Source organism: Coloeus monedula (genome assembly GCF_965178545.1).
Source record: "Coloeus monedula genome assembly, chromosome: 3".
Taxonomy (NCBI): Eukaryota; Metazoa; Chordata; class Aves; order Passeriformes; family Corvidae; genus Coloeus; species Coloeus monedula.
Window position 1 is genome coordinate 106,327,603 of NC_138783.1, and position 27,740 is coordinate 106,355,342.

Here is a 27,740-nt window from a genome sequence, read left to right on the forward strand (position 1 = left end):
TTTTGCTATTAATATATTTCTTAATTTCTGCAAAAATCTTGTGTGTTTTCCTTGAATGTAGAAACTACAGCTAGAAAAGGGCCACTTGGTTATGGTACATTTGTCTGTAGTCCAGAGGCAATAGCAGTAACCTCAAAGCCAGGAATAAGTTACAGTTGCTGAATTAAATTTCCAGTCTGTGTAAAGCTTGAAAACATCTTTCCAACTACTAAGAACATACCCTATACTATATAAATCAGTACATCTGCACTGAAAAAAACACAGCTCTGCTGGTTCATGTTGATTCAAGGGCTGAACCAGTAAATTTTTCTATGCTCGAATTTGTAGTGTATGTGCTGATAAGATTGATTCTCCTTCACACTTCCTGAGTTAGATCCCTGTCCCTACACTGTTAACAGATGGATGTGGTGGACAGTGTCCTGTGCCAATCCACTCATTAACTGTGGCTCCCACTTTTAAGGGAGTAGTTGTAGTCTTTCCCAAGTACTGGCATGTGATCATCGGAAACTTTGTGGCTGATGGACGTGGATTTCTTCTTCCAAGGGAAAAGAACGTTCCCATGTAAGACATACTTGTGTGCACTGGAGAACCCTTTCCTAAGGATGTCATCTTGCTTCTTCCTACCTCTTCCTCTTTTTGACATGGTATTGTAGAGTCTGTGCAACTGGAAAAACAGCAACTGAAACATATGTCAGCTTTTCACCAGTCTTGAAAAGGTGACCAGCACCTTCGTGCTCCAGTCTGTACCACTACATTATTACTCTCAGTTGGATCCCACATGCCTGAGAACTCAGTTCCCCTTCCCTCACCAGACCATACAATTCTCTGCCCTATATACAGACACTTCACTACAGTTCTGTAGAACCAGACCAGGAGTTGGATTTGCACTGTGAAGTTACATGATTTTGTGGACTTGGTTGAGTATTGAGCAGCTCTCTGTGTTAGTCACTGCAGACACAGAGCACTAGAGGCTGCTTCACTTCAGCTCTGATACAAGTAAGACCTACGCCCATGCCACAGGCAGAGGGAACCACAGCCAGAGCAAGCAGAGCTCTACTGAGCTTCCACCTCCCTGTCCCTGTGAGGTCTGGGGAAAGAAGGAGTCCCTCATCCCATCTAGATGGTAAGAGGCAGAACGGGCTCAATGCCAAACCCCAAAGGCTGCTAACGTGCTGATCCAGCCTGTGATGGCAAAGACCAGAGGACAGCATATAGAGAGGTGCTTTCTCACATGACTAGGATGTTAATCACCTTGAGTTTTACTCACCCTGAAGCACCAAGAGCAACACACAGAATGTTCAGATAACTCCAAGCCACTGCAGCGTGACAAATGTGGGCCCAGCTATTACACAGATACTCATCAGCAGCCCAAGGCACAAAACAAATACAACATTTGTGCCCCCTTTAGAAATGGTGCCTGTGCCCTGCTCCTCAGAGGCCTTGCCCACCTCTCCAGCCAGGTAGCTCTCAGTCACACCTGATGCTCTCCCAGCTGCAGGAACCTCAGTGGCACTGAGCCAGACAGTGACACCTGATACAGACACGGGTGAGGTACCAGCCACGTGTTGAACACACTCCACCCAGCCCAGGGCTCCTTGCAGAGCCCAGTGAGCAGTGAGTTACAGCAACAAAGGCACAGGGTGTAGCACTGGAGCACAGTCAGCACCACTACAGCAGCTGTCAAAAGCTGTAGAGACTGAGCCAAGAACAGAAAACAGCCTGAGAACACTTAGTGACTGAAGAAAACCGGGGCCATCTGCATGCTTTGTCCATTGCAAATTTAGGTCCCAGAGCATAGCTGCGCCAGCTTTCAAGGTTTTTATAAATGCACATTTATATTTTAAACATCCAGGAAGGGATGGGAGAAGGATTTTTTTTTAAATGCAGTTCAATGGGGATAAAAAGTATCAAGAGAAATAGGGAAGTAGTCCTTAAGCAGACTTGAGTTGTCATGAGATTGTACATGCTTGAGATGAACAAATGACAAAGCAGTCTGTTCTTCCAGTACTCTTTACCTGAGGTTTGAAATAGTGGAAAAATTAAATTTCATGGATCTCTGCTTTCCCAAACCCTGGGATATATTATGGGGCCTCTCTTGGAAGTGCATAAAATGTAGATGCTATTGTGAGCCTGTCTTCTCAACAGAAAGAGCAAAAATGCTCCTGCAAGGCAAGTAATGACTAATAACAAGACACAGTCTTCAACTTCCTCTGCTATTTTGGGCAAGCCTCCCACACCCTAATACTGCACCCTCAGCTGTTAAACTACATGTGGTGGTGAGGTCTGCAGCTGAAAGCCATCTCTCCAAGCAGGATGGATCTAGCTGAGACCTGGATGTCACTTCTAGAAGTATTGAAGAAGCATCAATTCAGATAATAACAATGGCATGGATTTTTGATGTTATTAGCTGACATAGCCCACTGCAGCCTTCCTGAGTTACACCCAGGAAGGTTCCTTGCCCACAGAAACCTCTTCCTCTGCAAACTCAAGTGTATCCAAAAAATAACCACCACATTGCTGGGAGCCTGTACTGGTATTACATTTACAGTTAGACTCAATGATCTGACAGGTATTTTCCAATCTATTACCTATATGTAGGGAAATGGGCAGTGATGGCAGGCTAGCACAGCTCTTTTGAGAGTGCTATGGAGGTCATACATAGTTCTGGAGACCAAGTTGCTCTGCAAATCTCTCTCAGTAATCTGGTCTCAGCTGAGCTGAAATGAGCTGATGCCAGTCAGAGCAAGCTCCGTGGTGTGATTTATCTCTAATGCAGATGGCACCTGTCTTCTCAACAGAAAAAGCAAAGAGCTGAGCAGTTACCACATAGTGATGCTGTAAGGACCAGAACCTCTACCAATCTTCTTTCTGAGTGCCCCAAGCACCAATCCCCAGAGTCCCATTCCCCTTCTCCAGAAATCTCCCATTTCTGCTATGTAACAGAAGGGAAGCAAGGACCAGCCAATGTCCAGCAGTGCCTCCAGCCTCATGGACTGGAGCCCCACAGGGCTGAGGATCTCTGCTGGCAGAGAAGTGCTCCAGTATATTTTCTGTGCAGGTCTGGTCATCCAACTACACCTTCCACAAAAGGAGTCCCCAAATTCTCTTTCATGAAAGCTGAACATTTACCCTTTTATTTTCCTATCAGCTTGCTCCTAACCCAAGAAGAAATGATCTCTCCCATGCCTAGTTAAGAACGCAGTCAGAGGAGAATCAGCAATCAAACCAGTGACACCAGACAAAGGTTGGACTGGACGTGCAGTAAAACCCATTGACCATGCCGTGAGCTTAGAGCAGGTTTCTGAACTAGAACTGTTGCTCAGTGGCCCACGTTGCACCAGCTCCTGCAAACTTCTTCCCAGAGTGCTGAACCCCAGAATATAGCTGCAAAGGAACAGTCTGTATTGGAAAAACGGCTACTAGAAGCTGTTACATGAAGTTTAAGTAAGTAATTTTACTATTTTTTTAACCACTGAAAAATGAGAACATTTGAAACAAAGCACTCTTTTGAGCACTTAATTCAGCCAGTCCCACAGAAATCTCCTTTTATATCACTATTAAGTGAGAGGGCAAGGGGAGGCAATCCTGCTCCTCCTCACTGTATTCCAAGACATGATGGGCACAGACATTTGCTTCCTGCTACAGAGCCACAGTAAATTAATTCTACAGATAAGTTTACTATAAATAAAAATATTTTCTAGCAATTCCTTTAGGCTTCTGTGGTAAGGGTTAGTCACCTACAGCAGTGACAGGTTGTATGTAAGTTGCAACATAAACCAAACATAAATTACTATCTTGAAATATTTTAATTCTAAATGTGAGATCTGAGAACATTTTTCTCACACATACAAAGGCACAAAGCAGCATGCATACCTCTGAACAAAGACACATGTAGCCTGTCACCAGAGAGGGTGACAGCTTGGAGTTACCTTCTCGGAGTAGAAAATGCATGAGTACATATACATAGCAATAAACAGAAAAGCATATATCTTTTACATATGTGTATATACACACACAAACACATTCTGCATGTCCGTACATACATTCTGTAACTACTGTCATTGTGCTATATGATTAAGTTATCACAAACTTTGAGAACACATCAATTTTTCTAGGCATCTTCATTTGTAGCATTCATTTTCTTCACTGTGTCCAGAGGTTCTGATGTCACACCTCCTTCCATAGTCTATTACCTCTTCTTCTCCTCTACAACCATTTCCCAAAGGCTGAATTTAGAAATTATGATAAATTCATCTTTAAATGCAGCTGAAAAGTCAGTAGAGGACAAACTTGATATCCCCTTAACTTACAAGTGTTAAAAAAAGAGCGATCCAGGTAGGACCACTGGGTCAGTGATAAAAACCTGCAGGAGTAATACATAGTTCTGAAATAGATCCTTTCATTTCCCGCCTTCCTATTTATTTTTTAACAGTCACTATTGATCCCTGCAGGGAGGGGGAAGAAGCTCAGACAGAATTTCAGTTCTTTATTTGTGTGGTCAGTCTAATAGAGTCAGTTTTAAAAAGGAAAAACCCAGGAAAAACAATGTTATCTCCACAGCATCACAACAATTAAAGAAAAATATTTTAACATCATAGATGTTAACATCAAGATTTTAACATAGAGCTGAGTCAGCACTGGAGTGTGGCTGAAGACAGAAACTCTATGGAAGGAACCAAGAGTTTACTATCAGGGCAATGCATGAATCTGTTCTGGATCAGGCCACACCCCTGTGCCTCCTCTGGAAAGCCATCCAACTCATCCATTAACAGCAGCTGAATCTTAGGAAGGAAAGGCTGATGTGTAACATGCCGATTATTACAGTGGTCAATTACAATTCCTCACAGGAACAGCAAAGAGCTTTTAGGAGTCATGAACCTCATGCCATCCTAGCACCAAAGGAAACTGGTCCTAATTGTGACTGTCTCAGGCTTTCTTACTCACAAATAAAAGCTCAACATGCTGCTTTATTTTATCAACCTGCTTCATGCATCTGTCCTGATTCACACAATTCCTATTTGCTGCATTCTCTTTTCAAAAGACTTTAAACCTCACATGGAAGCCAGAATCTGTTCTTGTGTATTTTAAGACATGACATTTCATCAATTTAACCACTGAGCCCAACTCCTCTTTGGCTGTCCTGATCAGTTAGGACATCAATCTTGACATGAAGGTACCAGAGATCCAGGTTTGTGCTTGTGACATACTCACTACTAAAAGCTGATGCCTCCCATCCACTCAGCTTCCTGGTTTCAAGAAATTGGAGATTATTAAAACTTTCTCCATTACATCAGAAGTGTTTCAGTATCAAGTACTCTGTTCCTGTTATTTATTTGCCGTATTATGTCCACCGTGGTGTCCCCTCTATGGTGGGGAAGTACTCTGACCTTCACAGGTAAACTTGACAACCTTCAGAGCTGTGCAGTACTCATACTGCACTACAGTCCACTAAGAGAACAGATAAATAATCCAGCTGAGGAGGAGACTGTCCTCTAGCTGTACCACCCCTCAGTGGGATAAAGATCCTTCCATCATTCAGCAGCTGACTTGGGAGTTGCTCAACACAGATTCTCAGGACCCCTAATTGCAGCACCAAACATCACCATAACCATTTGGGCAGCATTTTACCTTTTTTGTTCCCAATCCTTAGTAAACCAAAATGTTCTGTTCTACAATGCTATTTCCCAGTCCCACCCAGTCTCAACAATCAGACCTCTAGTGCCCAGGCCATGAGAAGTAATTCACTAAGGAACTCAGAGTTATATATTAAAACAAAAAACCAAACAACTTAGAAGAGGCTGGCAAGGACACAAACAGAACACCAGAAAATACCATCTGGCCGCCTCCTTTCATTGCAAAAATCAGTTTCCTTCCAAGGGAACATGAAACCATCCAAACAGAAGCTGCAATAACCTTGTAAAATCCACACTGATGGGAAACACCTGCTTTCCACTGTGCACACACTAGTAACTTCTGAGCCTCTGCTGCTGCTTAGATGCATGTGTCCTTGCAAAAAAAGAATTATGACCCTTAACCTAATTTACACAAGAATGTAGGTCAAATTGTTTCACTTCTGCTTATCTACTTATTGCACACCTTTTTCTGACAGAACTTCTATCCCTTATCAGGGAAACACAAAGGAGAGCTACTAAGGGAAAGGCAGCAGATGGTGACAAGACAGCAAAGGTTGTAATGAGATCTCTCAAAGCGGACAAAGAGAGTCTACCCAAAGCCTAACACTGTATTTTTTCAGCCTCTTTTCCTAGCACTGGCATGTAAAAGATTTCAACAAATTCTAATAGTAAAGAATAAAAAAAATCCAAATATATGCAAATACATAAAGAATACTAAAACAGCAGGGTTTGGTGTGGAGCTTGGGTTTGGTTGGTTTGGGGGTTGTTTGGTTTGGGGTGGTTGAGGGGCTTTTCTTTGAGTATTACAAGCACCTCTCCATTAGCCGCCTCTGGTGACAGCTTTTGCCAAGACAGCATGCTGCTACACTGCTGAGGCAGCACCCAGTGCCTGTCAGATTTCTTTCATGACTGCAGTAAAGTGTCGCTTCCCATCTAAATACAACATGGACTCTGAAATAAAGCGGACAAAAGAGAGAACCACATTAGGAACTTAGTATCAATAGTGGGCAACTACAACTACACAGATTGGCAAAAATAAGAAGCAATCCACACTGTCATCAAAGCATAAAATGTATGTGGTTTGCCATGAAATCCTGTTAAATTACTCAAATGCCAACAGTTCATCTATTAAAATGACCAGTGTTCCAAGAGAAAGAAATCCATCTTTTTTACAGAATTATGATGACAACATACTAATGGGATACTTGCCTCCATATGTCTTAGGTACAACTTGTGGGACCTCATTTTCTGATATAAATGTAAAATGGAAAATATTGGTAGTATGGTGCTCCCTGGTATTTGCATTGTAAACTTCACTGTGTACTCGAACCTGGATGTAGTTGTTTTCTGTGTAACAGACCTACACAGTTAAAACGAGAGTTACAGCTTGTAATTTACCACCAGTGCTGAAAACTGTAACAGACTTCATTATAGCGTTTAACAAGGAAAGTCACACACTCTCATAACACAGTTCATTATCAGTGACTAACACTGGTGACAGCAAAGGCAAGGTTTGCTCCTTTTCAAAAGGAAATCAATTCCTACCTGTCCAGAAAGCAGTAATAAGGATCCAACTTCAACTGGCTTCTGAAACATGATATCATCAACAGATACGATAAAGGGTCTGGAACCCCTGAGGAAGCAAACAAGAAATTTATTTTTAAGAATAAAAAGCATGTTTGAAGACATTTAAAATATCTACTTGTCAGCATTTTAATGAAGGGTTACTAGAGAATAAATCTCTTCCTTAAACAGAGGCTACAGGAAGTGTTAAGGAGTTACGTCATCACTGGAGGAAATCTCTCACACCAATGAAGTACACACTAAGGACACATTATTGCACCATTATGGTATTTTATGACTTACACTTGCTAGACAATCTTCATGCCATCATTGCTCAGGCCTCAGTTTTTCAAGGACTGACACAAACCACTGAACTTTACTATGCGTATTAACTTACATATAGACCTTTGCTGGGTGATGACTTCAGTCACACTTCCTAAGCTCAAGCAGTTAATAGAAGTTGAGAACCCATTCCTCTTGTGTACTGAATGCAAAGATGTAATATTTATTTGATAGAGTGAATATGTTATATGGTTAAAAAGTCCATCTCAATAGCTTGGTAAGAGAAAAGACAACAGAAAAATCAATGTATTTTCTATCTTGACAAGTAATGCTTAAAACTCAAACTTCAAGGAGCAAGGTGCAAATCTCTTTGTAAACATGACAGATGTTCCAAGTAGAGCAGCACTGTGCACTAATAGTGCATGATTCTACCAGACACCTAAGTTTTTTCAGCTCAGATTGTCATTAGGTTGGTTAGCTTGGGTTCCCAACCTCTGTGTATGTGCACAATGCTCTGGATTATATAAACATTGCAGATCTACAACTCACCCATAGCTGCAAGCAGTTGCCCATCCCAGTTCAAATGCCTTTCTCATGAGAAAGCCCCCAAAGATCCTATTGAAGATGTTCCGTTCCTGTACATAGAAACAAATACCAAATTCTTTTCAAAGCCTTATGTTGAAGTCTGCACTCCACAGTATTTAACAGAAGTCCCAACACCTGAATATATAAAAAGCACTACTGAAATATGTATGTAAAATTGAAAATGCCCAAGGCAACTTTACTTAATAGGAGCTCCATTATCCGACTAATCTGACAGCAAAGGTAACAACTCAAAACTGTATCAGCAACGAAAGGCCAAATGTTTTGCAAACACTTTGCAAAGGAATTTCTTTACACAGAATGGACAGTCTGGTAAAAAAACAAGATCATTAAAAATCATCCATTTTGCAGTGGTAATCCATACAAACAAAAAACTGGTGAAAGAAACTAGGCTCTAAATACATTGCAAGGATTGCAGAAGCCAAGTAAAATAATGGTTTCATCTTACATGAAAATTCATAGAGTCACAGAATGGATTGGGTTGGAAGGGATCTTAAAGATACCTTATTCCAACCTCCCTGCCATGAGCAGGGACACCTTGCACTAGACCAGGTTGCTAAGAGCCCCACTCAGTCTGAATGTTTCCAGGGATGGGGCACCCACAAATTCTCTGGGCAACCTGTTCCAGAGCCTTACCACAATCACAGTAAAAAACTTCTTCCTAATACCTATTCTAAACCTCTTCCCTTTCAGTTTAAAGCCATTACCCCTTGTCCTGTCACTATCCTTGTAAAAATTCCCTCTTAAAGTTACTTCTCAAGTAACTTTCTGTAATTCATTAATATTTCTCAAAATACCTCAGGATGGCAAATCTGCAGGGCTTTTAGCTTTGCATCTTCCATCCACACTGAATTGGGTGGTAATTTACGACTCTTGAAACTCACTGTCCTTTGGAAGAGACAATAAACTTTACAGTCCACAGAATTAGCAGAATTCAGCAAGCCAAAAAAGCATAAATAGGAAATGCAGACACACACTAAAAAAAAAACAACCACAAAATCATAGAACACCATAATAAAACCCAAAACAGAAATGGTATCACTAAACACTGTTCCAGCTGACCTTGAAGCCTTATCTAAAGCTGTCCTTTGATTTGTTACTGCAATAAACCTATGCTCCTGATATTTCAAAAACTTCTGCTAATGTTCAAGTTTATGTGAATGAAGAGGCTTGAGAAAGGTACATGAAAGAAAAGATGAATCACAATCACAAAGTGATCACTTTGTCAGAAAAGCTTTGCTCTGTTTTTTGTCATAACAGGAAATAAAAGCACACAGTGAGCTAATAGAATAATTCAACATCAAACATGCAGACAGTTTTTGAAGTTTTCAAACCCAGATGGAATGCATACAAAGTACAACTGCTAATTTTAAGGGAAAGCATGTCTGCCTCTGGTAAACAGACTTAAATTAACAACTGTATAGGCTAATAAGTTAAAATGATAAATTATCACAAATACAACATTGCACTAATGTAATTAGACATTGTTCTATCACTGTTGGCATCAGATGACTTCACACCAATCTCAAGTGTAAGAAAAATATGCTAACAACTCCCTCAAATAATGTTGTCAGGTATTGTATTTAAAACACACTGCAAGGTTATTTGGTCAAAAGGCAGCCAGTTCCTGCCCTCACAGGTTTTTTAATTAGATATCATGGCAGAAAACTGATTGTGCAAGTCATGACCATTCCATTCTCTTATTTGGTCAAACATCATTAACCTTTTTCCTCAAAATTATTCCTAACAGCTTGTTTAGAACAACAGAAGATTCTTCTAAGAACTGCGTATGTCACAATAAAGTTTGTACCTGCATTTCAAATAAACTGCCACAGAATTTAAGTGTGCATTTATTCCAGACTACCCTCTTATGAGCACCCACTCAAAAGGCACTTTTCTCTTTGATAACATGACAGTTCTCCTTCACCCCTCCCCTTCTTGCCTTGTGTCCAATGTATTAAGGAATATATCATGGACAATGTTTCTTTCTTCTGCAGTGGGAGCCATTTTCAGTAAGGAAGCAGTGCTGAAATCAATCCTCCTCATCTTGTTCACTGAATATTAAAAAAAACCCATAGTATTAGAGTTCAAAGAAAACACAAATAATGGCTCTCAAGATTTTAACCTCGAATCAGCTGTCTTTCCATTTTTCCTTTTCCCCCTGAAACTTAAATCCTATAACTTCATGGTCCTATAGATCCAAACAGAAATTTGGCTTTTAGAATTGACTGCATTGAAATAAAAATAAAGCAGAAATTCAGTAGTACCTCAGGAATGTGATGAAAAACTTCTATATGTATTTTATGACACCCACACACTGTTCCTACAGAAAACTTGAGTACTCCCCTCAAATACAGAACATATCTAACAAGAAACCCTACAGAACAATCAGCTTCAGGTTTTGCCAATGGTACAAGAACTTTACTTCCTCCCAGCTAATAAGTTGCAACTGAGGCAGATGTGCATACTACCAGGAAATACAACATACATTCCCCTTGCTTGAAGATTTCTTCCTCCTCAGGGCTCTCAGGAATGAGTGGATTAACAAACGCTGGCCTATGGACAGGAAGTTTTTTTTAAGTAACCAACTTCACAAGAATTTCTCCTGTAAATACATTATAACAGTCTTCCATTTTTACTCACATACACAGAACAAGATGAATGACATACTTCAGGTTATATGATAGAAATAAACATGGCCTCCAACAGAGTATCACATTAGCTTTAATTCTGAACAGGCAGCTATGTGATCCAACCACTACCTAGTGCAATCAGGAAAGAGAAAGTGACACATCCATGGTTCTTAAGAAGCTAAAATTGTACCCATAAATTATAATGAAGACTGTTCAAGAAGAAAGCTGTTCTGAAACTCAGCAAATGAAAACATGATGATTTACGATAGTCTACACCAAAACTTGATTGGTACCACTCCTCCTGGTAATAGAAGGAGCACGGTGCCGTAGCTAGCAAGTGTTTTTATAATCTATGTGTTCCCTTGACAGCCTTATCTACAGCCAAAAGCTGTTTACCACGTGCACCACTTATCAAAGAAGATTATGACGTGCCTTGAGCACAAATTTCTGTTTGTTTTACTGCACGAGTAAGTTTACTTTAACCTAATTATATAACATTATCTTCACAAGTAAAGACAAATGCTTATTTTCAAGAGTCGCTCCTCCCCTTAATTTCTAATTATTATTTTTCTACTTTCGATATTTATACAAATGCTGAGAACAACATACATATATGTACATATACACACATGCACACACATACAGACCTGCTGAACAACTCATTTCTACTCCAGGCCTTTACTTGGGCTGCCAACAACAGGCAGAGAGGATCTTTTCTCTTCGAACAAGCTGCTCTTTCCTGGTTTGCTAAACCTCTGGGTTTTGGAGACCCACCAGCTCCTTCTCCATCACAGAGCTCATGTCCCCTCTCCTCAGCTCAGCACACATCTACATCAGATCTCCTGACCAAGCTCCAAGCTGCTGAGATGCAAGTTTGCTGTGATCCCAAAGCCACACAACCATGTTTCTGTGGGGCAACAGCCAACCTAACATATTCTGTACCTCTCTGAAGAGTTTTGACCCCACATAAATACCCTTCTTATATGGACAGAATGCTTCCAAAACACAGCCAGTCAGTGGCCACCTAGTTTGTACAACAGCCACTGGAGTTGGCACCTAGCTGCACAAGTCCATGTAGGCTTGTCCTCAGTCAATCAGCTACTGAAGAATTAATCAAATTTGATGCAATTATTTCAAAAAATTAGTCTTTAAAATGGGAACCATAATATAATTGGATTTCTTAATGTACACTATGTTCACTGGTTCTAGAAAAAAATCTGAAGAAAACCAACCTAGAAACTACTTCTAATTTATCAGGACTGCATAATTCTATCATGTAAAACCCCTTCATTAAACACAACCTTCTTTGGTAAGTACAAGCAATTATTTAAACCAATTAGAAACAGAGAATTGTTTATTACTTTGGCAGACTATACAGGAAAGAGATAAGAATTACAGCCAATTTTTCTGATGCTGGAGTCATAAATCTAAACTGCAACTGAGCAGCCTTTTATTCTAATGACCAAGGAATTATAGAGAAAGTAAAACCAGAAAAATAACAAAATAAGTGTCTGGGGGTTTTTTAAGTTCTGCGTAATACTTACCAGTTCCATTGTAGTTACACAAGCAAGTTTTAACCTGAGTTATACTGATGACACCTATTGTCTATTAGGGAATTAATGGTATTGTTCACTCAAAGTCTACTTAACCACTGAAACTCAATCATTAACTACTAGAATGCAGGTGGGTTTCTGGCAGACTCGTTCACTTCTTCTCATTCACTTCTGTGTTCATTCGGACCAGTCACTCAAACACAGAGAAAAATCTGTTAAAATAAAGGGTCAGATCCCAAGACTACCAGCAATTCCTGGTATGATGACTGCTAAAATCAAGTCTGAAGCTTGTCACAGGAAAGTTAACACTTGCCAGCAGAAAGCATCAACTATGTGGTTTATTGATGACCTACATTATATGACTCCTACCCATACAGAGCAAGCTGCCATGTTTGCCACTTTCAGTACAGCAGAAGTTAGGAAACTTTTCCTGTCCTACAAATTACCGTGTATTCTCTGGGTCCCGGGCCACCATGACAAAGGTTGCATCTAACACAGGGCTGTAATCACCATCATGTAGCTAAAAGAGACAGGAAAAATATATTACTGAACTCTAAAATTGTAAATGTGCTTAGCAAACTGTTTAGTTGACATGAACTATTCAATCACACTGTTAATTCTGCTTACTTTCACATTCTGTCATTCCTTCCAACACCTCTTGCAATAGGTCAAAGAAAAGGAAATAGTTAAAACTTTCCTTTCAGAAATTCTACAATGTAAACATTTTCCAGGTTGTTAAAAACGTTGAGCTGGGAGGGGAGGAAATCAACATAGGCATTGTAAAAGGACCTGCTTAACCTTTACTGTGAGAAATGCCATAGCATTTTTTTTAATACCAAATTGCCACTAAGGCCAGCACTGTAAGGAGTTCAGACAAAAAAGGTGTAACATTATCTTCTACATCAGAGACTTTACTTCAGGAGAGCAACTGAATAAAAAAAATTTACCCATTTACCTGAATTATCACAGAATCATAGAATCACAGCATGATTTGTGTTAGAAGGAAGCTTAAAGACATCCAGTTCAAACACCCCTGCCATGGGCAGGGACACCTTCCAAGATCAGGTGGTTCAAAGCCTCTTCCAACCCAGCCTTGAACACTTCCAGGGATGGGGCATCTCTGCTTCTCTGGGCAACCTGTTCCCGTACCTCACCGTCCTCACAGCAAATAATTTCTTCCCACAATCTCATCTAAACCCATTCTCTCAGTCTGAAGCCATTCCCCCCTTGTCCCATCACTATATGCTCTTGTAAATTCCCCCTGAAGCACCTCATGCCTGTCGTAAGATGGAGAGAGGTCACAAGAACCAACCTGCAGCATGTGCATCTTCACTTCCATAGAGGTCTTCCCAACCCAAGAAACGTTGCCTGTGAATTTGATGTCACAATCCGGATGTATAATCTTCTGGCACAAATCTACAAGACAAACACTAGGGGTTACTGGAGACATCACTCACAACTGTCCTAGAATGGCCAGATTCTCTAGGGCCTTTATGTGATCTGAAAGTGGCAACACACACAAAGACAACCCAAAAAAGACAGTTGTTGCAAGGGACCACACTGCTTGTCTGCAGTTTCTGCCCCTGCAGACTTCTGACGCCAGAACGGGAGTAGGAAGCAGGGACACAGGTGGACAGCAGACTCAAGGAAGTGCTCAGCAGAACAGGCAACACAGGCAAGATCCACCAGGATAAACACGGTGCAATAATGAAGCTAGGAACCTGCATGCCAAAATAAAACTAAGCACAAAAGTGCAGGAACCATGGAAGTCGTATTTTGAAGGGAAGTGACATATGAATGCTGAAAAGCATCTACAAAACCCCCTTCCCATCTCCTGTCAACAAAAGCCACAAAACTTCAAAGCTAAAATAAGATGAAGTGAACAAAACAGGAGTGAAGAAGGTATCCTCAATAACAACCATGGGAAGGCAGTAGCTGGTGAAAGAGTAAGACAAGCAGATTCAACTATTTTTATTTACTAAATTGCCACTTACTGATTTTATCCACCAGAGCTGTGACTATGGATAAAGGAGACCTTGGCTGCATTTCCTGCTTGGTGTGAGTGTAGCAAATAAGAACTGTGAAGAGACCAGAAATGGAGTCAGCTCTTTAATAAAAACATAAGTGGAACAGATCAAAGTCATCTTTGCAAAGCGTTAAGAAGTACCTGGAAAACACAAACTAAAGTATCCTACTACAGGAGAGCACACCTTCCACATTTTCATGTATGTAACACATGGGATTGCTATAAAGAAAATAGCAGCAGATGTCTCAGTTTTATGCATATTTACTTACTACAAAGATAAATTTAACTAAGCATTTGAAACCAGCTCATCACTTGACTTTCAATCCCACAATCTCTTCGCTCTACCTCTGCAGCTCCCTGTCTCAGACTCTTCCTACATTCTATTTTGATTTCATGAAGGCTGTCCAAAGATATATGCTACCTGAGGACTTTTTAAATACTGATTCCTTTCAAGAGGTGGAGATTAAATAAACTGTGCCTTACAGGCATGAAAACATAGTCAGAGGTATTTATCACATTGCAATTACTACTAGCTAAACCATACTTAAACTAATTAGGTTTGCTCATAAGAGCACATCCAAGTAAACAGACTCCTTGGAGTAATTCAAGGCTGCAAAGATATATTTTTTTCTAGTGCTCATGTAATTTTCACTCAACACAGATTTTCATTTTCAAAAGTATCTGTCTTCTACTTAGTGAGATAAGAGAGAAAGAATCCCCGTATGGGCCATTCACTTCAGAGTTGGACTTGATGATCTTTGTGGGTCCCTTCCAAACCAGAATATTCTGTGTTCTGGAAGATCTCTATCCTTCCAAGTAATCTAAGATGCTTTTTCCCTATGTTTACTGAAGTCACAATTCTAAAACCTGTTAAGCTTATCAACTTACATCATTATGACTACCCCCAATATTGTCTAATTGGGACAGAATCTGGATTAACCCAAAACCAATACATCCCCAGTGGAACTGACTGGAGCCCAGTATGACTGCAAACAAGGCAAAGAGATTCTGTGCTTTCACAGGAAAAAAGTAAAATCTTCACAGATTTCTGGGCAAAATAAACAAGGTACAGAATGAAAAGCAGGCTCATGTCATGTTAACAATGGAGGGTAGCCAATAGTTTGAAGTCTCCTTTTCTAATTCAGGACAGATACTGAAGCCAGTATCTTCCGCCTCCCAGGAAGAAATATCAGTCATGCAGCTATTTTGTCTATCCTCAATAGACATGCATTCATTTCTTTCTTTGCCTTCCTCAATTTTGTCCATCTGGACTCTCAGAAGGAACAGAAAAAAACTGTTTGATTCACAACTTTCCCTTAATAAGCACTTAATTCCTTGTCAAAAACCTCCATCAAAAAGCTCCCAACCAGCTACAGAACTTGGATGAAGGAGGAAATCACCTGGTGATGTTTTAAGATAAAAGTATCTCCCAGCTCTATTAACAACCTCACACTTGTAATAAAGAAGTCAAAGATCTTGAACTTTTCAAGATCACAAATAAATAAAAGGAGAAAAAAATTAAGAAAGTTAACTCATGAAACAACTGAGTTGGTTTTACTCTTAACAATAATTTGCAGAACCCAAGAATATACACCAATTGTTTTTAATTTGTTCTCAGCGGATACATTACATTATTTTCAGATTATACTCTCTTGTCCCCAAAGGCATGATTAAAATATTTGCATCTTATTATCTGTTGGGGCTTGTGTCAGTTTTTCTTGAGGTTTTTTTTCAAGATTAAAAAAAAATAGTAAGTTTTCATTTTCAAGATGCACTTAACAGATTTTCTCTAAGTTCACATTCAATGGAAATTCATAATGTAGAATCACTTTTCAGTAAATTACTTTTGTAGCTGGTCCTTTAAAAATCTGACAGAGGTAGGAAGCTGAACAATTTTGCTTCCACCTGTTCTTTATCATCCTTCCTTCTCTTTCAGTACCTGTGGGATATGCCCAGCCATTGCCCTGGAGGGATGTCTGCTGAGATAAGAGATTTCGCAATCGCCCAGCAGGACTCCCTGGAAAGGACTTTTGAGTCATGGTGAGGGAAAGTAGACCCACAATCCTTTGGGAGACCCTATGCAGATCTTTCCGTAACCCATTGGTCTGTCCCAGACCCTCTGTAACCCATTGGTCCCCTTGCTGATCCCCTGTATCCCTATAAAAGACCAGTTCATCTCTGTAGGAGGAGAGCTCGTCACTGGCCTTCCCTTCGCCGGAGGGAACCCCCAATAAAGCTCCCTTCGTGCGGAACCAGCCATACGGGTCTGCTCGTCTCTCTCTCTGGTCTGGTTTGGCCTTAGAGGCAGCCCTGCAGAGCTGAGCTGAAATCACGAGCTGATAATCACTAAAGAGCTGATAGCTTCTGCAAGGGCTCCTCTGCCAGCAGCTGAGAGGAAGACACCGGACCTCGGGCAGGCGATTCCTTTCGGGACCATCTCCCCGGACTGGTCATCTCTTCCTGGGTCGCAGCCACGGACCCCACCACCAGCTGTAATAAGTACCGGTGTCTTCTTTTTTTCCTTCCCTTCTGCAATAGCACAATTATGGCTTTCCCTCCAAGGTCATACTGTGCCACACCAAACAGTGCTCAGCAGTAGTCAAATTCACTTTGTGCAGCCTTTACAAGGGCATAGGTACATACCTCCTAAACTGTCAAGATCTTCAAGTATCCTTCCAAACCTGCAATATAGGGGTTTGACAATTAAACATCTATTCACATAGCAAACAGAAGTTAACAGTTTCCTGTACATGTAACATGGTTGCTTTGTTACCTTACACTGTTCTGTACATTCAGGTACTTTTCTCTTATTTCAGGCTGACTTCCTAGAGGTAGAATAACTTCCAAGTAGCTATCCTTCATTCTCCTAGGAGGGAGATCTTCCTGCCGTTTTGCCAGTAAAGTATGAAGAGCTTTTCTTTCTTGCATTGCTTGCACATGATCCCTGGTAAGAAAAAAACCATTATTCTGAAGTACAACAACAGAACCACAGCCCTAGCTAAAAGATGTCACATTGGTGATTGTCAAAGTTACAACCAAAATGTAGCAGAAAGTGAGCGTGCCTTGAATAAAAAGTGAAACGCACAAAATGAGAGGTGCTAAGCAAGACTACTGCAGAAATCTTTGAAATAGTTAGTACACAAGTGGTAAGCACACACTTCACACTAATGAGATTAACAAAATGCATCTAATTCTGAATGTTACCAAAATGGTTCCCCTTGAAAAAAACAGATCAGACGTAACTAAAACGATGAGGTTTGGTGCATATTCATGTCTTCCATAGCTACAGTATCACAAATCATCTCACAATGCTGATTTTAAAGGACTGACCATCAATTTACAATCTCTCCCAAGAAGTAAAGTAGATGTACAGTGTTGGCTAACACTATCAACAAGAGAACTAATCTGCTAAGACTTGCCACCATCCACAGGTGAGCTCCCCCTCTGCAGCATCAGTTCTAACAGCAAGCTAAAAGACAAAGAAAACTAACCTACTTCTCTTTCTCTCTTCCCACCCAGACATCTTAAAATTATACAGGAAAGTTACAGAAAGAAACAACACAGAAAAGGGAGAACTATTCCTTCAGAGCTGCTTTTCTGGCACCACCAAGTCAGAGGGGTTGCAACTCTCACAATGGAGAAGGGGCCAACTTATTGTCACTTCTTTCCAATCTACCAAATTGATTCCTTGCACAGGTATCTATAAGATGTAACAGTCTTGCCCAATATTTCCCTTAGGTGTTCCACCAAAGTTCCCTCCCCTTAGAAGTGCAACCTGACTGAATAAAGCAAGTATTTCCTAACATCTCTAGAATCAATACCCATCTATCAGAAACCTAGGGGTTAAACATGCAACAGTTCTGGTATAAAGCCATAGAGTATGCAAAACTATGGATCCATTTCATAGAGCATGAGAATGCATGAAACACTAAGCAACCAAACTTAATGTTAAATTTCTGGATGTGTGCCATTCCTTCAGTTGTGCATGCTGCATTGCTGAGATCTCAGTGACACTGTGTTTAACAAAACCAATTAAAAAAAAAAAAAAAAAGAAAACAACAGAAAACCTTTTCACCAAAAAGAAATTTTGTCTTAAATTTTGACTTTGTGTGAATTCTGGGTATTAGCCATTTAAAATGAAAGCTTACTTGGCTTGAGTATTACTTCCGAAAATAAAGCTTCAACATATTTATATTCCCTCTTTTCTGTTTAACAAATTTCAGGGAAATATGAATAATCCATGATCAAAACCAGTAAAAGTCAAGCAGAAAACTTCTGTTAGTTTCATCTGTTTGTTTGAAACATGAGATGTGGTTTACCTCATCTGGGTAATGTGACTGCTATGGAGTTCAGAGGAAACAGAAAGATAACAACCTCCTCCAGAGGGTTAACATTTGAAGTTATGCCACTGCATAGAAATGGAATATACTAGATGACTAAAGAAAGATGCAATGTCCAAGATGATGCATCTTCATGCTTTTTAAAAATGTTTTTTCCAAGGTCTTTCAGTGAAAGGCTTAAAAAGAAATTAATCAGAAAGTAAATCAGAAATTTGTCTATAAAGAAACCTAACAATAACTATATTCAACTATATTCTGTTTTCACCAGTTCCATCCTGGGTCCTCTGAGGTCAGCAGCAGAATTCTTCTTGACTTCCACTTCAGAATGTGCTCTTCAATATGCAGAAGTATTGGGCTCAATGTAGTAACATTTGTCAACAGACAAATACTGTTACACACTGCAGTACTAGTTTAACAGTAACAATAAGTCATCTAAGTATTAACTTACACCTGCCCTAAACATTCTGAGAGATGTTTACATCTTTCTGAAATGGCCACAATGCCATCTAGACTATATTTAACAATGAACAGATTAACAGTTTTAACTACAACTGAAGTACAAAACCAGAATAAACATATAAGCAAGATATATCTTTTTAATAACAAATGAGTACAAAATGCCACTGGCTTTTACAAGAGACACCACAAACCAAAGTCTCCTTTTAGCAAAATTAATGGCTGAAGATGTTCCTCCAACATGCATCCCTCCTCTCTCCCAGCATTCCACATATATGTACATCAGTCCTTCCCTAGCTCCCTTTTCAGGACCCCTAAGCTGTTCTTTCAAATATTTCCCCTTCAGTCATTCTGTGGCCTAACTCACTTAAATCCCCAGCTGTTCATTCTCCACATGGATCAACTCTATTACTCCATTTTTAAAGTGGGCTCTCAAAAAAAATCCATGTCCTCCAAACCTCTCTGTACTAAATTGGTCATTCTCAAGCACTCCCATCTGTGGTCTCCCTGGCATTACTTCTTCATGGTAGCTGAAGGATTCAGTACTCTGCAAACCATTTCTGCTGTATTTTGTACAGCACAAGAGAAGTACCTATCTAAGAAAAACACTGCTGTGGTGATCCTGGCGTCAGTCTGCTCTCCCTCCAGGACAGGAACAGTGGGGATTAAAAAAAAAAAAAAAAAGAGATGGAAGAACAGACTTGACCAGAGCACTCTAAAATCTCAATTTTCAAATGGTATTTCCATATGACATTGTTCCTCCTCAGCCGTTCTGGGGTGTGGGAAAGGCTTTTTCATAAACAATTTCTAGAGCCCTTTCTAGCTGACTGGATGAAAAGTTCAAGCCCCCTCATGCTTAGATACTACTCTTACTAAGCAAAAATCAGCTTCCCAGATTCAGGCATTCTTGTTAGCATGCCTACAGTTGTGTTCAGATAAACTGAGTCAGAAGACCTGGACACATCAGACACTCCACCCAGGCAAGCCTCTCTTCATTTCCCTATCACTGCACAAAGTGGGAAAGAAGAGCTCAGCAAACACAGCCAAAATTAACAGTAAACATGGCACCAACCAAACTGCAATACATAATTCCTCCAGACTGCTATACCGACTTTTCCAGACTGTAACAGTAGAGTGTTACAGTCAACTCTGGCTTATTCAATGTAATGGAGGGGGAGGAAAGTAACTTGAATAAAGCCAAACCAGCAATTATTTAAAGTATATGTCAATTAATCAAAAATTAAGTTAGAGCAGAAAAAGGAAATGCTCAAAATGCTCCTGATTAAAGAGATTCTGATCCCAAGCTGACAATTTTCCAAAGTGACATGGGTGCCATTTGGAATGCAGCCTGCTACACAGTGAGCAAGCTCAGCTGCCTCTGAATCCAGCGCAGGATAAATCCACCACATGGGCAATCCACCTAGAGATAACTCAAGAGGTAACAGCAACACAGCATTGTCAGCCAGACTCTACAGCTCGTAACTCCCGTTGGATTTAACGCTAGTGGGACAATCTTGTAAGCACCAAGATGAGGTATTTTGTTTCTGACAGAAAAATCTTAGAAGTTTGTGATCCACAAAGTACCAATTCAGAAGCCTTGTTTCAATTACCTTTTCGTGGGATCTTTTTCTTCCCCCGGCCAGCAAGCTAACTATCGGTAACTTCCACTACCACAACCCTGAGATCCACCTTGGTTTCACAAATGAAGTCAAATATATGTAATGCACACTGTACCTCCAGTTGGTAGATGCTCCCACTATATCCCTCAATTGCCTCCGCACTGGAAAAAAAAAATCAAAGCAAATCAAGCTTAGTTCTGCAAGTGATAAACATGAGGTTGTGTTAAAGGCACAATCCTCATCCCAGAACAGGAAAATTAAGCAAATTCATGCAAATAGCAGCCCAGAAACAAAAGTTTGGCCAAATTCACTGCTGCTGTTAGTAGGCATATCACAGGAATGGGTTGAGTAACACAATGCCACAGCTTATTGCATATGGTCAACAAAGAGTATTTGTTAGTGCAATCAGTCACCTCCAGTGCTAATTAACAGCTGAAAGACAGCATGGATCAAGATTAGATTGGGGAATTTTGATGTGAAAATATTACAGCCTAAACACAAACTGTGGAGATAACACAAATCAGAAAGTCATAAAAGAACTTAAAAGGGAACAGTGCAGCTGGGAAACAGGGAATGAGGAGAATACCAATTAAATAATCCCACCCACAAAGGCGGGCAGTATCAGCAGGCTGGTTCTTGCGAGCAGCTTTTCATAGCCCAAATTTTTAGCAGTCTGAAAGAACACAGTGTTAAGACACTGAAGACAGGTCTATAAAATTTATTCTGGCCCTGTTCGCACCCTCAGACTTAATACTAGTTCTGCACAGGTTTCTCCTAAATTTCAAGAATAATCTGCATAAGCATCTTTTCTACTCTTTCTCAGATGAGATTATTAAGTGTTCTAAGGTCCCATCAAATCTACCAAACTACCCCATGGCTGTTAGGCATGTGAATGTTGGCTATTTGGAAACACCTGAAAACAAGTAGCAACAATTCCCAAGCTCAGAATTGAAGTTGAGAATTGTATAGAATTGTATTGTGTTGTATCCTTGCTTATTTACAAAGATTTTTTTTATACAAAGAAGTTCAAATATTAGGACAAAATAGGGATATATCAAGGAAGAGCAACCAAAAATTATCCAGAATTTCATGGTGAAATTGAAAGAGGCTGCTGGTGAGTCACAAGCTGATCCTTTATCAGGCTTGGCATTTTTCAAGCTAAATGCCTGGTCAGAGTATTCACAGTGATCAGCAAGCTGCCCTATAAACCCTGGAGCGAGTCTAGCTGATTCCTAGGATTTAAAACACATTCCACTCTCTCAGTCAGATCTACTCAGCTCTGCTCCCCTCCTCCTCAGTCACATCAGCATCTGCCCAAGTTCCCCACACCACCACCACTGCTATACCCCAAACCTCCCCTTCCCTGTTCCTTCTTCTGCAGCACCCTCAGCCCCTGTCCCTACACTCCCAGCCTATTTCTATTCTGCCTGCCTGCTAGAAAAGCACCAGCCTGAGCCAGAGGCAGGCAAGGGATTTACTGGCAGCCAGCACATGGATCCCAGTGACTCACCAACAGACAGCAAACAGCAGGCTCTGTGGCTGACCCCAACTCTAGCTCTGGCACCCTAACAAACCTCTGATTTGGAAGCCAATTTTCAAAAAGTTTCTGGAAATATGTTTCTCTTGGAGACTGGTGGCTCATCTATTTTGGCTGACATCAAACAACAAAAGGTTCTGGAAGAAGAGGAGGACAAGAAAATAGGCAGGTAGAGACAAAATAAAATAGATTACTTAGGCCTCGTTTCTTTACAAAATTAGGCTAAACACATGTTTTGAAATTAGAAGACTTCTACAACTAATTCTAAGAACAAAAAAAAATTTCAGTGAAAGAACCTGATTGAAAATCTTGAGAGTTGATTTATTTTGGAAACAGGGAAGGTCTGATTCCTTTTTCCTTAAGCAGCAGGCTTGCTTACAGAATAGGTATTACTTTCTTGTTACTCATATTCCAGCTGTGAAGCTACCATAGCATGCATTTGATCAATACAGTGTCAGCAGAAACACTGTTATAGCTTCTAGAATGCAAAACCTCAATTTTTCAACAGTGTGCAGACTGTGCTGGGATGGAGGGGGAATAAACAGCACTTTCTGTTCGTTTGCACTAAGTTCATTTTCCTTTTCAACTCTACAGGTAAAAAGCTCTGAAAAAAAATCTCGGGTCCAAACCTGCAAAAATGTATATAAGCTGTTAGTCCCATTTAACACATCTGATTTCGATTTTAGGTATAAAAATAAGTATTTTTCAGGCTTAGAACACACAGAATTTTTATCTTAATAACAAAAGGGACAAAGTGTGAAGTGTTTCTAAAATGTTGTCAAGCAAAATCTAGTCCATTTTACAGCTCATAAGTATATAATTTTTCTCTTTTCTTCCTCCCTGCAAAGACTATATTGCTCTTCTAGATATTAGAAGTTTACTTAAGTAACAACAGAAATTTAAGTAAGAAAATTAAGCACGAAAATCTATAAGCTATTTCTCTTATTTGAAAAATATCCTAAATATGCAAAACAGTTATAGCAAATGGGACTTCTCCATCATTATCGTGTTGCATATTTCACAGTATCTCCTAAACTGTGATCAATGGATCATCAATGCCAGAGCAGCAGACCCTGAGTTTATTTGCACTGTGCTGTGGAAAAAGACACGAAGAGGGCAGCTGAACAAGATCACTGCATTCATCTCTACCAGTCAGATCCATGCCCCTTATGCTGGTGCCTCCCCAGCTGCATCCAGGTTCAGAGAGACCACCAGCTTTGGTACAGAGCTTGGTCTGGACTTAGGTGAAAGATACAGATTCAAATGCCTAAAATGAAGCCAAGTACTGCAGGAGCTGCTGCTGTGAGAGATTTTGTATCCACAAGCCTCTTGGGAACGTATTATCCAGCACTGCAGACAGAGTATGCTGACAGAGATTTAGTGCAACAACACTGCCACAATTAATACCAGGGCCATTCACCAAAGGGAGAGGGGCTTTAAGCAAGTCAACAGAGGATAATAATGGCACTTCATTTTTCATCAAAAAGTAAGGAAAAACGGTAGCTGAGTAAGTTTAGTGTTATAGCAAATATTTTAATATGTACAAATTACCACAACACACCATTATTCACATGAATGGGTGACTGTCCTGTGGAGTACAAAACACAGGTTAGATTAACAATGAAAAGAAACAATGCATTTTACATCTTATAGGAGTCACTTGATTATTCTACCTTCTTCAGTTCCATTTAGGCACACGTTCCTTAATTTTAGTAACTGCAAGCAACCTATCCTTGCCTGAATTACAGTCAGTGTCTTCTTGGTTTCAACTCAGTTTGTCCTTTCCTTTCAAGCCAGCTTTCCAGTTCCTTGTCTACCAACTCTGTGTGGTATCTGCTTGCAGTGTAATCCCAAACAGTTTTCCAAACTTAGGGCTACCAGGTACTGTTGACAAACACTGTTAACTTTAGAAAGAGTATCTGGAGCACTTTTCAAGAAATGGGATGAGAGTTTTTCAGAGGAAAATTCCGAAGTCCTGTTTTGTGTAGCCTTTGGGAGAACCATGGAAGAAGTGAAGGCATTCACAACTGGAACCCAGTTGTGAAAAGGAAGCATGTGAAAAGCTAGTAAGAAAAAGTATTTGGTGTTTTGTGAAAGCATGGATACCAAATTGAAGGAACATAGTTTACATATCAGCAAAACTCTGAATTTTAACCATTTTGAAACAGAATCTCAAATGCTTACAGTTATTGCAGTCCACAAAATATTAGTACTCCTTGGGAGTACCAGGATGACCTCACTGTTTCACTATTTTTATTGGTCTTCTAGGTGGTATCATTATCAAATATCCAAATAAACAAGCAGGGCAAGTTGCAAGTATGCAACATTCTGTATCCTTGCTTCTGTCCTTTGACGTCCTAATTTACCATTTATTAATAACAATGAAAGTAAGTTCTCTAACAACAAGTAACCCGCATTTTCTCTTTTACTGGATGACCAGTAACTACTGGTGACTTCCATTTAGAGAACAAAGTAAAAAATAAGATCTCAGAAATAAGTAGTACTCCATGAAGGAATTATTTGTACCTGGTTCCAGCCTTCTTCCTCCTGCCCTTTTCTCAGTACAAGGGATTAGAAAGCAAGAAAACATTTTTTAAAGCTTCTGAAACGGGAGCATTATGGTTTATTACTATTAGAGCACTGAAACAATCTTTCAACACAAAGTTCTATTGACAAGAGCAATTTCACGAGGCAATGCTGCTGATCCGATTAAAAGATTTCTGCAAGTTTACAAAATTAACAGGATTGAAACATTAAAAGTTCTGTAAGACTTTAATTCCACTCAGCTCCCCATTTCTTGGCCATTCTCTCCAGTCTCATTGCACCTGCCTGTACTATACTGACTTTCTATCAAGAGCAGCAGTTATCCTGCCAGAAAAGAACCAAGCTCCTCCAAGGCTGAAGAACCACAGGAGCCTCTAAATGTGAATTTCAATGATTATGCATATTTGTGCCATTCACTTCCAAACAACTGTGATTTTCTGCTGCTTCCTAAACACTTACACCATGAGCTAACAGACAAGGGTATGTTCATTATCCAAACCATATTAATACATGAAGGGACACCACCTGAAGAATAAACTCCCTAGTAACATCATTAAATCTTCTGGATTACAGCCATTTACTTTACCTTCAGACATGTCAGGAAGCCCTGGGGAGCCACTGATCCCAGAAGTGAGTGTCCTAGCCAGAACAGAAGGAAGCTTCCTCATGATGCACAACCTATAGGCAGAGGAGAAGAATTTAGCGTTATTAAAAATAATCCCATGGAAATAATTTAGGATTTAATTTGGAATTATGCTGATGACTTCAGAAACACCAGTCCTTATTTTCAGCTTGATTTTTAGAACTAGATACAATCAGTACAACAGTTCCAAGACAGTTGAAATTCCAACTGACACCTATTCTTACCTAAAAGCAGGAAAGAAGAATGTTTCACTGATGCCCTGAGCCAACCAATTTAGACCAAACACCAGTTTCTGCCCTGTAGCACCTTAATGCAGATCGGGTCCATGTGCCTCTAGGAAATCATCTATGACCCAAACCACACACTTCTGCACTTGGCTGGTTCACACAGCAGCAGAAGGAGGAATATCCCAAGGATTTCACAAGGTCTCACAAGCAGCCACATTCAGCTAAGCCTGGTCTTCTCCTCCATGGCTTAGTACTGCAGCAACTCAAAAAAGCTTAAAGTGCAGGATATAATCCTCTTAGCCATTAAGCAAGAAGGGACAACCATGAAACCCTTCAGAGAATGTAATCCACCCACAGTTCACCAAGTGTTCTACCAGGTACTAGCCAGCACTACTCCTCGAGGCAAGCATAACTGTGGTAACGCAAAAACACGCAGAGGGTGTGTAAAACCCCTTCTGATAGTTCACAGCATCATCCTGACAAGGAATATAGATTGCTAGTCCCTTAATTTTCTTCCTCTGGGACTGGAGTTCCACCTCAAAAAAGGAAAGGTGGCAAGTCCTCAGGCACCAACAGAAAGGCAGGGCCATTTACACATCTCTCTCTCCTTCATCTCCACATATGTATCATGTACACACAAGCTTTCCCTGTCTGCAGATACCCCTGGAGGCGTTAAGAGAGTAAAAGGGAACACACCCACACAAAAAAAAAAAAAAAACAAAACCAAAAAAAAAAAACCTCAGAAGGCATCAGAGTTCCGTATGCACCAGGAATGACGTGAATGACGAGAGTGAAACGCCTCTGTGATTGCTGCAGCCTCTGGGCTCGGTGTGTCACGGCACAGCCAGCAAACGCCTTCCGCTCCAACCGCACCCCACAGGGCCCCCTCACGCCCACAGCCCCGGACGGGCCCGGGCGCCGCGCCCAAAGCCGCGCTGCCCGCGGCGCTGCTCAGGTATCGGGGTGCCCCGCCCCGACCGCGCCCCGAGCCCCTCACGGCGGAGCGCGGCGCGGCTGCGGGGCGAGGGTTGGGGCACGGCCTCCCCTCCTCTGCCCGGGCTCGGACCCGGCCCCGCCGGAGGCACCGTCTCTCCCGGCCGCCATTCCCCACCCGGGCCGAAGGACGTGGGGGCCGCCTTACCGGGTGGGCAGCATGGTGCTCGGCGGGGCTGTCAGAGCGGGGCCGCGCCTGTCCCAACCACACAGTCCTCCCACAGCAGCGACTCGCGGCGCACAGAGCGGGCTCCGGGCCGCCCGCAGCTGAGAGCCCTCGCCCTGCCCACCCCTGGATCCCCGGGTGGCACCGCTCGGCCTCGGCCTGCTCCGTCTCTCTGTGCCCGCGCAGTTTGGCCTCTCCCCGAGGCGGAGGCTGGAGCAGGACAGCGTTAGTAGTCGGGCGGGCCCGGCCGAGCGGGCGGGCCCTGCCGGGACGTGCTTTTAATAGGCATCGTGATCTTTTCTTTTTAATGCTCCGTTTTTTCACTGTACCGTGAGGAAGGCGGGCTGGCGGCGCTCAGCTGGGCGCTGTGCCCGGAGCCCTGAGCCGCGCCCCGAGCCGTCACACGGCCGTGGGGAAACACGGTCTCCTGCCCCGGCCCGTCCCTGGGTGGCACTGCTAGGGAAGGTAACTGAGAGCCTCGGAATTTTCTGATCATAAGATCTTGAAGAGTGATGCTATCACTCTCTACAATTCCCTGAAAGGAGAGTGTAGCCAGGTGGGGTCAGCCTCTTCTCCCACCCAACCAGAGACAGGACGAGAGGACAATCTTAAACTGCGCCTGGGGAGGTTTAGGTTGGACATTACATAGGAGGAATTTCTTCACAGAAAGGGTGCTTAGACATTGAAATGGACTGCCCAGAGAGGTGCTGGAGTCACCGTCCCTGGAAATGTTTAAGGAAAGAGTGGATGTGGCACTCAGTAGCATGGCCTAGTGACATGGTGTTCAGTCACAGGTTGGACTCTATGATCTCAGAGGTCTTTTCCAACCTTATTCTGTGATTCTGTGAAAATACAGCTGTGTTAAACAAGCTGTGTGCTTTCCACAGTCAAATAATCAACGAGTTCAATTAATCGGAATTTT

At 41.3% G+C, this 27,740-nt stretch overlaps 1 protein-coding gene across 1 annotated transcript; it reads right to left on the reverse strand.

The window, feature by feature from the left end:
- Positions 1–3,933: 3,933 nt before the first annotated feature.
- ACOT9 (acyl-CoA thioesterase 9) lies at positions 3,934–27,069 on the reverse strand. Its single transcript, XM_082277997.1, has 16 exons — positions 26,801–27,069; positions 25,376–25,467; positions 23,807–23,833; positions 20,824–20,869; positions 17,067–17,237; positions 16,937–16,974; positions 14,262–14,345; positions 13,580–13,683; positions 12,714–12,787; positions 10,570–10,637; positions 10,024–10,135; positions 8,879–8,969; positions 8,028–8,113; positions 7,179–7,266; positions 6,843–6,993; positions 3,934–6,584 (listed from the first exon to the last, which is right to left on the reverse strand). The coding sequence occupies exons 1-16, from the start codon at positions 26,812–26,814 to the stop codon at positions 6,526–6,528; spliced, it is 1,305 nt and encodes a 434-aa protein (XP_082134123.1). The 5' UTR covers positions 26,815–27,069; the 3' UTR covers positions 3,934–6,525.
- Positions 27,070–27,740: the final 671 nt, after the last annotated feature.

Coding starts and splice junctions, on each gene's coding strand:
- ACOT9 (XM_082277997.1), bottom strand. Junction 10,136..10,569: donor AATCTTCAAGCAAGGGGAAT/GTATGTTGTATT, acceptor TTTAATATTCAG/TGAACAAGATGAGGAGGATT. Junction 6,585..6,842: donor TGTACCTAAGACATATGGAG/GCAAGTATCCCA, acceptor GCTTTATTTCAG/AGTCCATGTTGTATTTAGAT.